Below are 13,394 nucleotides of genomic sequence, written 5' to 3' on the forward strand. Positions count from 1 at the left end.
TTGCACTATTAGTGAATCCGTGCAACTTATTATGTGACTTGTTAAGCACATTTTTATTCCTGAACTTATTTAAGCTTGCCATAACAAAGGGGTTGAATCCTTATTGACATTTCAGTTTTTCATTTGTAAAAATGTCAAAAAACATAATTCCGCTTTGACATTATTGGGTATTGTGTGTAGGCCAGTGACAAAAAAATATATTTAATCCATTTAAAATTCATTCTGTAACACAACAAAATGTGGAAAAAGTCAAGGGTTGGGAATACATTCTGAAGGCACTGTAGCTATCTGAAAAGATGCTATTGGCCGACACTGATTTGGTTGTTGTGTGCCTGTTTCCTGTTTCTTTAGGCTAAACATTGAAACTGTCTTAGATTACACTTGTAAACCATTGATTGTCTTTCTTTTTATTTCAGTGCATCAAGACCTACAATTCTGATTGGCATGTCGTTAATTACAAGTACGAGGACTACTCCGGGGACTTTCGGCAACTTCCAAAGTAAACCCTTTGCTCAGTCAGTATGGTGTCTTGACAGACGGTACAATGTTATGTAATGTGTAACCAAGTTGTGACTTCCTCCTGGGCAAGTTAGAACAGCTACCCTCTTTGTGCAGAGATTTCACACTGAAGTGCATGCACACCAGTGGAGGCTGGTGGGAGGAGCTATAGGAGGACAGGCTCATGGTAATTGGCTGGAATGGAGAACATGGAACAGTATCAAACACATCAATCGGACGGAAACCATATGTTTGACTCCATTCCATTACAATGAGCCAGTCCTCTTATAGCTCCTCCAACCAGCCCCCACTGACGCACACACCCGTGTCCATGTCATTCTGTCGGTAATCTTCAATCAGCCTTAGTTGCTGATCATTCAGGATATTTTGGCATGGATAGTCTACAAGGAAATGCAGGTTTTATGATTTAACCCACATTAACAATAGAGACTTCCTCAAGCCACACTTGGGTTGTTCCCAAAGATGTGGGGATTTAGTCAGGTTGGAAACCACCCCCGGTTCTAAGAGTGTCATCAATTCCACCTTCTGCCCTGAGGGCAATGGTTTCCAGTGTCATTGTGCTGGAATTTACACACAAAACAAAGCTGCACTGACCTTGAGACTTGCCATTGATGTCAACAGACCTTTGGTCAGTATTCAGTGTCCAGGGAGGGAAATAAAAATGTTTTCCTGAGGTGAATTCGTTCAGGCTTCCTATGTAAGTGGGACATGCGCATTACATTGGGTTTCATTTCTTAGATCAATGAATGACCTCTCAGAGATTAGATAAAATAATAATTGTTTAACTTTATTCACATCCTTGTGTTTTACAGCAAAGTGTCCAGACCAGACAAACTGGCTGTCCATGTTTTTGAGGTGGATGAAGATGTCGATAAAGATGAAGTAAGTGAATGTTCTAGCTACAGTTCAGTGGAAGGTTACAAATAACAAACAATTTAGTTAAGCCGCTTATTCCCTCAACTCTCAACCTTAACCACCTGCTCCATGTACAAATCACCTCAATACCCTTTTCTCCTTCTAAGTCTTCTAAGTCTTTACTGTAAATACCTGGACTGAACAAATAATCCTCCATACAGACAGACAAACAAGGTTTCCGCGCTCCGCTTTCAGTCCAGCAGCTTTGACGTTGCCAGAATGGCCACGGTATCTGATGTTTTTTCGCACTAGAAACCAGTCTTTCCTAGAACACAAGCACCAGATCTTATTAAGTGATTTAATTCAGATTAGGAACTGATTTGGCTGTCCTGTTCCAATCCCAGTTGTGAAACGTCTCCGGCATGAGATGAAAGCGTCATTGGGTCTAAATAGCACATTTTAATGTGAAGTATAAAGTGTAATTAGCCGCCGGACTTTGGTTAGCTGGCCGCCTCTCAAATGGTCTCGGGTTCTTCTCTGCTCCATGTGTTCATGGCCCCCAGACTCCTCACAGCCCATGGGTTTGGCTCTCTTTGTTGTGAGCTAATTTATAACATTTCGCGTCTGCCTGATTATACAACTGTGAACTCTTAGCTAGAAACCTTTGGTCTGTGAACCATAGAGATGTCTGAATCTGTGCTGTGAACAGTCTCAATTAGTCTTTGTTGGCCTTGGAATAGCTTGTGCGAGTCAGTGCACACAAGGGAGGCTATGGGGTCACCTTTTTTCAAGCCAACCCTGAAGAGAGCCTGGATCACTGATGCCTGCAGAACCCTCAGAGGGACGGTGCTCTGCGGAGCATGACCGGAGGCAGTCTCAGGCTGTTGATGACACTGATGTTATACTGCCATCTATTAAACTGCTAGGATCATGTTGACATTTGCATATGTCACATACTGTTCATTATGTCTTTATGTCATGTCATACATGAGCAAATTAATAGGGATTTGAGTGACCTCGCTCACTTAACTGGGATGTAGGCAAATGGAATCTAGAGCCGAGAGACTAGCCCAGGTCACCAGAGGTCAGGGCCTGACCAGTGAACCTTTCAGTGAACATTAGATCTGACAAGGAAGGGGCATTCCTTTCATCAGATAGACTGCCTGATGACAAGACCCCTCCCAGTTCACCCTTACCCTCACCTCACACACAGCTGTGTAAGAGCGTCCCTCACCTCCCACACAGCTGTGTAAGAGCGTCCCTCACCTCCCACACAGCTGTGTAAGAGCGTCCCTCACCTCCCACACAGCTGTGTAAGAGCGTCCCTCACCTCCCACACAGCTGTGTAAGAGCGTCCCTCACCTCCCACACAGCAGCCAAGAGCGTCCCAGCTACATACCCCTCTCCTCAGTTTGTCGCACGCAGGGAAGTAGGTCTGCACCGAGCAGATGATAGCTAAGGAAGTGAGCCATTTCTCCTGAAATCCCCAAATAAATCCTCACACACACATACAGTACATGGAAACCTCAGCCCCAAGTCTGTTCATGTGTTTAATGACAATAGCATTGCCACAGGCTGGGGCTATGTGACCAAAGTTAAAATGTTTATGGTCACATGTGTCATTGATTTATGAAATGATTATGCACTGTGTTGCAGTTTAGTTAATCTGGTTGGTTTGGGTGTTGCCAGGCAACATTTACAGAGCTTTGGGGTTCACTGAAAGCAAACACAAGTCATTTCTCAGCTCTCCTAGGGACTGGCGTATTCTGGTCAGTGAAAGATGAGTGGAAGCAGGCCCTGAATGTTTCCAGACCCTCCTCATATGAGTCGACGATATACTGGAAATATTCTGCTCTTTGCCAACACTTTGTAAAGCCATTTTATTGGACGAGAGAGGGAATAGGAATCATATCATCTTGAAAACCCATTAATTATATCCAAAATCATCTGGAACAATGGCTTTTACCTCTGTAGTCTCTCGAAGAGGAGGCTTAAACACTCTGGACATCTGATCGCAAGGACCTGAAGGAGACCATGCGAAGGGTAAAACACTGGTGCAGCAGCTCCTCTTCCCTCACTATCCCCCTAATTGATTTATTTACACAGATCATTACGCCTCTGGAAGTCTCCGTGGAATAGAGATGGAAGCCATGTGTCTAGTCATACTTGCTTTGTGCCAATGGTTTAGCTGGTTTTATGGTACCTGAGAACTGGGATGATATGGTCATGCCTCTGTGAAGAAGCCATTGAGAGGGGCTGTTTATTTGGGTTCATAGCGGTGGTTTGTTGTGTGGCTGGCTGATTGTTTGGAGTCAGATAGACCGACATTAAACTTAGCATTCTCTCATCTCATTCTCCATGTCTCCGATACTGTTTTTGTAACATTATCTCGACCACAGGATCAAGGGCCTCTCTTGAAATGGACAGTTTGGTAATGTTTTGGCAGAGTGATGTTTTGATGTGGTACAGTTTGTGTATGTGTGTATATAGTCTTGAGTTTGTCTGATCCCGTGCTCATGTCTCTTCCAGGACACAGCCTCTCTAGGTTCCCAGAAAGGTGGGATCACAAAGCATGGCTGGCTGTACAAAGGCAACATGAACAGTGCCATCAGTGTCACCATGAGGGTGAGTGATCCTAATGACAATGATGACACTAGCTGTCTCTATTAGGAATGATTATTACACGGTGTGCCAGATGTGCAGTGATGATGAATAGTCAGTGCTCGTGTCTCCCGTGACAGAAGGATGGAGCCTGGTTTTCATTAATACCATTTCTCAGAAAAACTGATAGTAGTTTTGCAATATTAGGCTCTTGACTTCCTTCAAACCATGCTGCTGCAATTATCCGTGCCAAAACCGTGCCTCTTGTTGTCTAATAAAATCATTTATATTTTTATTGTTGTATTCTACTTTCTAGTCTTTCAAGAGGAGGTATTTCCATCTAACCCAGCTGGGTGATGGCTCTTACAACCTGAACTTCTACAAGGATGAGAAGATCTCCAAAGAACCCAAAGGAACCATCTTCCTGGACTCCTGTATGGGAGTTGTTCAGGTAATATAGGAAACTCTGTGTCTGGGATTGTGCTTTGATTACACCACCACACTAACATTATATTGGATAGGTCATCCAGCCAGACATACTTCCCTTCCAAAGTCTTTTACTTCCTATAATATATTTACCCATGTAGAATGTTATAATGATCAGTTAAACTCGGCACAAGTTAAAGCTAGCAACAGGGAACTAATGAGGAAATGTGTCTGTCTGTATCACTGCTGGGACCCTTCTCCAATCCCCACCTAAAACCTGAGCGCACTCCCTCCTTCTCCAAGGTCATAATTTACTGCTGACTCTCAGCTGCTGAAACAAGGTGAATGCCGATAACATACTACCATGCACTTTGCAGCAGGCTAGCAATCAATACCACATGCTATAGCTAGCAGGCGCACATTTCCAAGTCCCAAGATGGGCTATAAGCATTAGTGTCTTCTACACACAAATGGATGGAAAGGTCCTGCTTTTACTTACCAAGCATTCAGCTGACATTAATCAGATACTTTAAAAGGAGGTACACTATACATACAAAAGTATGTGGACACCCCTTCAAATTAGTGGCTATTTCAGCCACACCTTTTGTTGACAGGTGTATAAAATTGTGCATACCACCATGCAATCTCCATAGACAAACATTCAAATTAGAATGGCCTTACTGAAGAGCGCAGTGACTTTCAACGTGGCACCGGCATAGGATGCCACCTTTCCAACAAGTCAGTTTTGTCAAATTTCTGCCCTGCTAGAGCTGCCCCGGTCAACTGTACGTGCTGTTATTGTGAAGTGGAAACGTCTAGAAGCGACAACGGCTTAGCCGCAAAGTGGTAGGCCACACAAGCTCACAGAACGGGACCGCCGAGTGCTGAAGCACGTAAAAATCATCTATCCTTGGTTGCAGCACTCACTACCGAGTTCCAAACTGCCTCTGGAAGCAACGTCCGCACAATAACTGTTCATCGGGAGCATCATAAAATCGGTTTCCATGACAGAGCAGCCGCACACAAGCCTAAGATCACCATGCGCAATGCCAAGCATCGGTTGGAGAGGTGTAAAACTCCCCGCCATTGGAATCTGGAGCAGTGGAAATGCGTTCTCTGGAGTGATGAATCACGCTTCACCATCTGGCCGTCTGATGGACAAATCTGGGTTTGTCAGATGCCAGGAGAGCGCTACCTGCCCCAATGCATAGTGCCAACTGTAAAGTTGGGTGGAGGAGGAATAATGGTCTGGGTCTGTTTTTCATGGTTCGGACTTGGCCCCTTAGTTCCAGTAAAGAGAAATCTTAATGCGTACAATGACATTCTAGATGATTCTGAGCTTCCAACTTGTGGCAACTGTTTGGGGAAGGGCCTTTCCTGTTTCAGCATGACAATGCCCCCGTGCACAAAGCGAGGGCCATACAGAATTAGTTTGTCGAAATCGGTGTGGGAGAACTTTACTGGCCTGCACAGAGCCTTGACCTCAACCCCATTGAACACCTTTGGGATGAATTGGAACGCCAACTGCAAGCCAAGCCTAATTGCTCAACATCAGTGCCCGAACTCACTAATGCTCTTGTGGCTGAATGGAAGCAAGTCCCCGCAGCAATGTTCCAACATCTAGTGGAAAGCCTTCCAAGAAGAGTGGAGGCGGTTATAGCAGCAAAGGGGGAACCAACTCCATTTAATGCCCATGATTTTGGAATGAGATATTTGACAAGCAGGTGTCCACATACTTTTGGTCACAATTTTTTGGTGGGATTTGGAGGATGATGGAGGCAACAGAGTAAAGAGCCTCAGATCCACAAAGTCCCTTCTACCAGGTGGCTGATGAGACTAACTAGCAGATATTGTAAACAAGTTAGAAATGATTTCAACACACTTTGCTGTAGGCTACTATTTACTAGTAAACAAAAAATTATGTATGTCCATATAAAATATATTCACCCCACCCAGTATTGTAATCAAAACTTACCAGAAAGCATGTAGTCCTGGGCTCAGACAGTGTAGTAGTGTGGCCTCAATAGCATCTCGTTAGTGTGCAAGATCTTGAGAATCAGCTGTACATGTGATGGAAGAATGCACTGCACATGTGATGGAAGAATGCACTGCACATGTGATGGAAGAATGCACTGCACATGTGATGGAAGAATGCACTGCACATGTGATGGAAGAATGCACTGCACATGTGATGGAAGAATGCACTGCACATGTGATGGAAGAATGCACTGCACATGTGATGGAAGAATGCACTGCACATGTGATGGAAGAATGCACTGCACATGTGATGGAAGAATGCACTGCACATGTGATGGAAGAATGCACTGCGCATGTGATGGAAGAATGCACTGCGCATGTGATGGAAGAATGCACTGCGCATGTGATGGAAGAATGCACTGCACATGTGATGGAAGAATGCACTGTGCATGCAGAAGGTTGCAATTCCATTGAATTGGGGATAGTTTAACCAAAATATGCCACAAGACCGAAAATTGCCTTATGTGTATCCCACAAAAAAGGTTCACTGTTATAAGCTAACTTTTTTGATAAATTTAAGCAAAATTCCCCAAATTCCATGGCTTAACTTCCCATGGAAAATTTACGGAAATATTCTGGAAATTTACTGGAAAGTTTCTGACCCTTTGCAACCCTAATGTACAGTACGTACGTATGTATCCGAAAGCGGGTCAAGCTAGCTAACTTTAGCCAACCAGATGTGTCCCTCCACAAAGTAAACAAAGATGGTGGTGCCTCTGCCTCCGTAAAAAAGGTTGTTTGGTAAATTCTGTTTCCTGTCAGTTGTCTATGTATGCTATCAACTCCACTCTGGACAGGGCTGTGTTTGATTTTTGGGGAGGTTTCACATTATATGGGCAAGATAATATTCCTAATTGTAAACCACAACAGCTGGTCTTGGGATCTGCTCTTGATTAACTCTGCAATTATTGGCATATGGAGTGACGTCATACTCCCCCTCTGGCCCCAAGCTCGTTCAGCATGCTTTGCCCTGCTCTTTTATGATAGGCCATCACACATGAACAAGAATACATACACACGCGCACACACAAACTTATTGAGGCTATCCACCTGACGGCCCTGTGGCCAGCTGCCTGCCGGCCGTCTCTCTGAAGGAGCCTCTTGAGCCTCTCTCACTAGGAGGACCTGCTCTGTGTGATCTGAGATCTCAGGTCTGGTGTCCTGTCTCCAGCCATTCTCTTAGACCCCCATCGTAATCCTTCCCATCCCAGTGCTGCTCAAACTTTCCATGATGAGAGAACCAGAGGATGCTTCCAAGATCCTCATCTCCCTCTGCGTAATGTATGGAGTTGAGTTACCAAGGCTTTGTGTTCTAAACCAGTGGTTTAAATTACTTAAATAAAAATACTTTAAAGTATTACTTATGTTTTTTTTTGTGATATCTGTACTTTACTATTTATATTTGACAACTTTTACTTCACTACACCCCCCCCCCCCCCAAAAAGTACTTTTTACGCCATATACATTTTCCCTGACAACCAAAAGTATTTGTTACATTTCAAATGCTTTGAAGGACATGAAAATGGTCAAATTCACACACTTATCAAGAGAACATCCCAGGTCATCCCTACTGCCTCTGAGCTGGCGGACTCACTAAACACATGCTTTGTTTGTAAATGAGTTTTGGAGTGTGCCCCTGGCTATCCATTCATTTAAAAAACAAGACATTTGTGCCGTCTGGTTTGTGGAATGATTTATCCTTTTACTTTTGATACTTAAGTCAATTTTAGCAATTACATTTACTTTTGATATTTAAGTATATTTAAAATCAAATACTTTTAGACGTTTACTCAAGTAGTATTTTACTGGGTGACTTTCACTTTTACTTGAGTCATTTTCTATTAAGATATCTTTACTTTTACTCAAGTATGACAAATGTTTTTTTGTTTTTTTTTCACCACTGTCCTAAACACCAGGCCTGCATATTTCACTCATTTGCATCGTTGGAGTCCTTGCTGCTTAAGGGTGAAGTTAAGACAGTGGTATTCAAAGTCAAGTCGTGGGGGAACTGCAGTGGGGTAGCCAAAAAATGGGCCCATCAGAAATTCTGGCACAAAAAACGGGGTCCCCGCTGAAAAGGTTTGAATAGCACTGCGTTAAGGATGGATTCACAACCTACAGAAATGAATGTGGCTCAGTAGAGTGATTATCTGCTCATATCTCTAAGTATAAAACTTTTACTCAATATTAATGTGTTATTTTGAGAATATATAGAAAATGTCTTCCTCCTATCTCTCTAATAACCCTGGTTATTAATCCTGTGATGATGAATCCGCTCTGATTCCTATCCCAAACACCCCCATATCTACTGTTTACTTTACTGGTCTTGAGCTAATGACCCTCCCTACCATCCTCCTCCCTCTCTACAGGATGAAAGCCTCCTCCTTATTGCAATAATAACCATGGTGGCTAAAGCATGGCCTAATGTAATGCAGTGCTTTATCAGAACTCCCACGTGGGCCAACTCAGTCCATGATTTATTTAGAAATGTTCCGGCAATGTTTTGGGGAGGTTGTTTACACAACAGCGGAATTACTGCACCTCAGCCTCCCTCACTTAGCTCTCCGGGACGTTTTATGTTAACTCCGTAAGGATCAAAGCCTGGATGCATACTGTAACATTACTCAACTACGGTGGTTAGTTTATGGTGGCTGACTGAATCACCAGCATCGGGAGGTTCTGAGGCCCACCTGAGGCAGTGACATCACTCTGGCTGGCTGATTTGGGGGTCGTAGGTCAACTCCACAGCTCGGGCCCAGTGCTGCTGACTGACTCCCTCAGCAGACCCGGTCCCTTTATAAGAGCTCAGCTCCAGTCCTGGCAGCATTACGCTTTTTGTTGCGCATATGGAAATACTTTCCCTCTTCCACCCTGCTCCGCTGTGTGTTCACTCTTATGGTAGTAAGATGGGTTTTTTTCTCCTGCATGTCTCTTTTTAACCATCACAAAGAAACACTTTTTAAAGCTTTCGTAAATATAGGATTTATGGACGATGATGCTATCGTTGTCAAATATATACACATACCAGTTTTACTGTTTCCTCGTATTTTCTTAACCTAGTGTGTGACTAGATGAAATGTGCAATGAGGGAGAGGATAGGAGTTGTTTTCAGTAACGCTTTCTTCAAGAAATAAATCAGAAAACTAAGCAGGAGCTGCCTTCTGGTGACCTGACTAAATATTGGATGTTAACTTTGGATGGTGGATCGGAACGTTTGATTCACAGTTGGGCATTTGTTTTTCGACTGCAAGAAACTCAGGCACACTCGACCTGCACACACTGTAATCGTCATCTTTTCAAAAAGTCAGCTCAACTGATGTTGTTTCGTGTGATGCTACGGCTTAGTTTTTTTTATGAAGAGCACGTCCCTCGGTATTTGTAGTTGACCCTTGCTCTCTAATCAAACTGTTGCTATTCCTTAGCAACTTCCACTCCAGCTCTACATAGACAATGATGGTCTCACCGAGTTTACTCCTCCTCTGTGTGTCTGTCTGCAGAATAACAAGGTGCGGCGCTTTGCCTTTGAGCTGAAGATGCAGGACAAGAGCACGTACCTGCTGGCTGCCGACAGCGAGGGAGAGATGGAGGACTGGATCAGCACTCTCAACAAGATCCTCCACAGCAGCTTCGAGATCGCCATGCAGGAGAAGCGTAACGGGGACATCCACGATGGTGTGTTTGTGTGCTCTGTCTGTGGGCGTGCATGCTCACGTGGGTTCATGGGATGGGAGGTAATGAGAGACATAGACGGGCATTAGATTTCCTTGTGAATTCTGTTTAAAACATCATCCACCAACAAAACCCCTAGTACAAGGATACTGTGCTTCTCATAGTGCCAGTAAAAGAAAGAAAACATCCCAGGGATCACTGCAGTACACTTATCTGCCTGTCAGGGAAAGGAATGTGTAAATAAGGTGTACTTAGGCCTGTTCTACAGTCTGTAGTTTACAGTATGCCACAGAGAAGAGGATGTCTTTGGCCTGCACCCTTTAATCACACTCCCATGTAAATAACCCTGTTTTAGCGTATTAAATTTTTACATTTACGTCCTTTAGCAGACGCTCTTATCCAGAGGGACTTACAGGAGCAATTAGGGTTAAGTGCCTTGCTCAAGGGCACATCGACAGGTTTCACCTAGTCAGCTCGGGGTTTCAAACCTGCAACCTTTTGGTTACTGGCCCAACCTCTTAACCGCTAGGCTACCTGCCGCTCATATTGATGGCATAAGCACCACATTAATTGAGTGTAGTTGGCTCAGAGTAGTTTAAAAACGGCTAGGAGGTAGATCCGAGAGGACAGTGGCATAAATACATAGACTAGATCCTGTACAAGCTAATGCACATCATTAGCATTCTTGTCTGTCTATGTGGCAAACAATACCAGTCAATCTGAACTCGGTGTTTATGCCCACACACCTCCCAGACACCTCCTTCTCCTGGTCTGTGGTGGTGCTGTAGCTAGAGGGCCACCCAGGTTTTTAATACTCCCCTCCTGTCTGATCCCAGGCCTGAGCCAGGAGGAAAGAGCCATGTCTGCACAAAAGAACCCCGCTAATCTCAGTAACCCCTCAGCTTTTATTAATCACGCTCTCCTAGGGGGGAAACAACCCTGGTACCTCCAGGGGCTCTAGGATCTGATCTGAGGCCTGCTCTGTTCTCAGGGCAGTCTAAGTCACTGTTTACTCTACTTAAGTGTTAGTAGCGTACGATTTAAGGAAGAGGTGTGGTTAATGGAGTTGTAACCTATGAAATAGTGGATTTGTTGAACCGTGTGTTGGTTCTGTTTCCAGTGAGTGCTCTGCTCTCTTTTCTGTTGCAGATGACGAGCTGGGAAAGGCAGATGGTTCGCCTGGGAGTATGGACAGCTTTCAGGTAGGTCCTGTCTTTTCACTAATGCGCTGCCTCAAGCATAAGAGCCCTACAGGGCCTGTTCACATGAGACATACTGTAGGTGCACCATGAAATCACTTCACCATGGGAGGTAGGGAGCAGCCAGTCAGGCCTCTCAGAGGAGTGTAGCTGCCTCTACAAAAATATATTTATTTAGCTTTAACTCTGCTTGTGTTTAGATAAGCACCTCATTAAAAAAAACTATATTCTCTATCTCTGGTTAGACATACACAGACAGATGACAGCTCCCGCTGTTTGAAAAGTGACCAAAAAAAGGAGAGGAACCAAAATCTAATACGTTCCTTTAGAGAAAAGCTACAGTATGAGATTTCCATGGCCATTTGCTGAAGTACTCAGTGCTTGTGCAGACTTCAACGGCTGGGTTTCCAGTAACGGCCTGGGCTCTAAGGTGGACATCTGACTGTCTCCTAGGAGCACATGTCCATGTGTCAGCCCTGAAGAACAGTCTGCCTTTTTCAAATAATAAAAGCAGTTCAATTTTAAAACCTTTTGCTTAAGGAGGTTTCAATTTCTTGTCCTCAGAGTGCAAGAGATATTGAATCGAAAATGAGGAACGAGACCAGATTGAAACTGTTCACCTTGGACCCTGACACACAGGTTAGTAACTATCAAGTTTCCCTAAAGGTATTTGACCATCCCCCCCAGCTCCAAATGTTGATTCAAAATCCCTTTTTTGTATCTTTAGAAACTTGACTTCTCAGGGATTGAGCCTGATATAAAGCAGTTTGAAGAGAAGTTTGGAAAGCGCATTTTGGTGAATTGCAATGACCTGGCCTTCAACCTGCAAAGCTGTGTAGCGGAGAATGAGGAGGGACCAACAACAAACGTAAGCCAGATGTCCTATTCAGAGTCCTCAATGAGTCAGTGCTCAATTTGTACAGTCAGTGTGTTATCATCGTAGTGTATAGTATCTGCTCTGGAGAATGGATTAGAGAGCGAAAGAGAGGGGTGGAGGGATCACATCTCTAGCCTATGTCATCACTGCTGTTTGTCTTTGTCAAGAGGGAGCACTGGGTTGGCATAGTAACCAGCCGAGAGCCACGGTAATGAAGGAAGGAGCTGTCTAATGGAGGGCAGTTTCCTGCTGTCACACACAGCAGGCTGTCCAGTGCCAAGAGAACATGTCAACCTGTTCAGAGAAACACAGATCTAACAGATACAGACCTGACAGATACAGACCTGACAGATACAGACCTGACAGATACAGACCTGACAGATACAGACCTGACGGATACACAGATACAGACCTGACGAATACAGAAACTTGGCATAATGACACTGTCAGTCCCTTGTCCATCCTTCTGGCTCACTATGTCATCACAGTGCTCATCTATAAATGGCGTAGACTGGAAGTTCATTCTCAGGCTCTGTTGTTTAAACCTTTGCTTAATTTTGCAGGTGGAGCCGTTCTACGTGACCTTGTCGCTGTTTGACATCCAGAACAGCAGGAAGATCTCGTCGGACTTCTACGTGGACTTGAATCACCCATCCGTCAGACAGCTAGTGCCCAACCCCAGCAGCCCGTACATGAACGGGGGAGGGGACGCTCTGCCGGGGGCGCAGAGGGGGGTCCACGGCCTGCCTGAGGGGGCCATGCAGTACCCCAGACAGGTGAAGAGATTTTAGAGATACTAATCTCTGTACAATCTTTTGAGTTATTAATCTCTCAATATGACCATGTGGTTTTCGAGGTTCACTCATATCTGTTATGACTTGGTTTTCTGTCTCCACAGGGAGTGTTCTCTGTAACATGTCCACACCCAGATATCTTTCTGGTGGCTCGCATTGAGAAGGTCCTGCAGGGGGGAATCACCCACTGTGCTGAGCCCTACATGAAAAGCTCAGACTCCACCAAGGTACGCTCTGTACCAGGCCTCTGTATCACAAAACGCAAAAGTCAATTCCCCCACGCTCAGCAAATTTTATTTGATTATTCCACACATAACAAATGAGAGAATCATCCATGTCATAAGTGCTGGATGGTTACAACAACACTCCACAAGCATTGGTTTTGGCTATACAAATCTGGTTACGTGCTGTTAAAGG

At 44.4% G+C, this 13,394-nt stretch overlaps 1 protein-coding gene across 13 annotated transcripts in view; it reads left to right on the top strand.

The window, feature by feature from the left end:
* Positions 1–13,394, top strand: part of LOC139546821 (dedicator of cytokinesis protein 9-like) — a 118,122-nt gene that overhangs the window by 75,803 nt on the left and 28,925 nt on the right. For all 13 annotated transcript variants that reach the window (XM_071355652.1, XM_071355647.1, XM_071355650.1 and 10 more), the window contains exons 4-13: positions 417–499; positions 1,332–1,401; positions 3,904–3,999; positions 4,292–4,426; positions 9,936–10,110; positions 11,257–11,309; positions 11,871–11,945; positions 12,034–12,174; positions 12,747–12,959; positions 13,082–13,204. In XM_071355652.1, coding sequence (XP_071211753.1) covers positions 417–499; positions 1,332–1,401; positions 3,904–3,999; positions 4,292–4,426; positions 9,936–10,110; positions 11,257–11,309; positions 11,871–11,945; positions 12,034–12,174; positions 12,747–12,959; positions 13,082–13,204 — 1,164 coding nt within the window. The remainder of the gene's footprint in view (positions 1–416; positions 500–1,331; positions 1,402–3,903; positions 4,000–4,291; positions 4,427–9,935; positions 10,111–11,256; positions 11,310–11,870; positions 11,946–12,033; positions 12,175–12,746; positions 12,960–13,081; positions 13,205–13,394) is intronic.

This window comes from Salvelinus alpinus, chromosome 20 (genome assembly GCF_045679555.1).
Source record: "Salvelinus alpinus chromosome 20, SLU_Salpinus.1, whole genome shotgun sequence".
In the NCBI taxonomy this organism is placed as follows: Eukaryota; Metazoa; Chordata; class Actinopteri; order Salmoniformes; family Salmonidae; genus Salvelinus; species Salvelinus alpinus.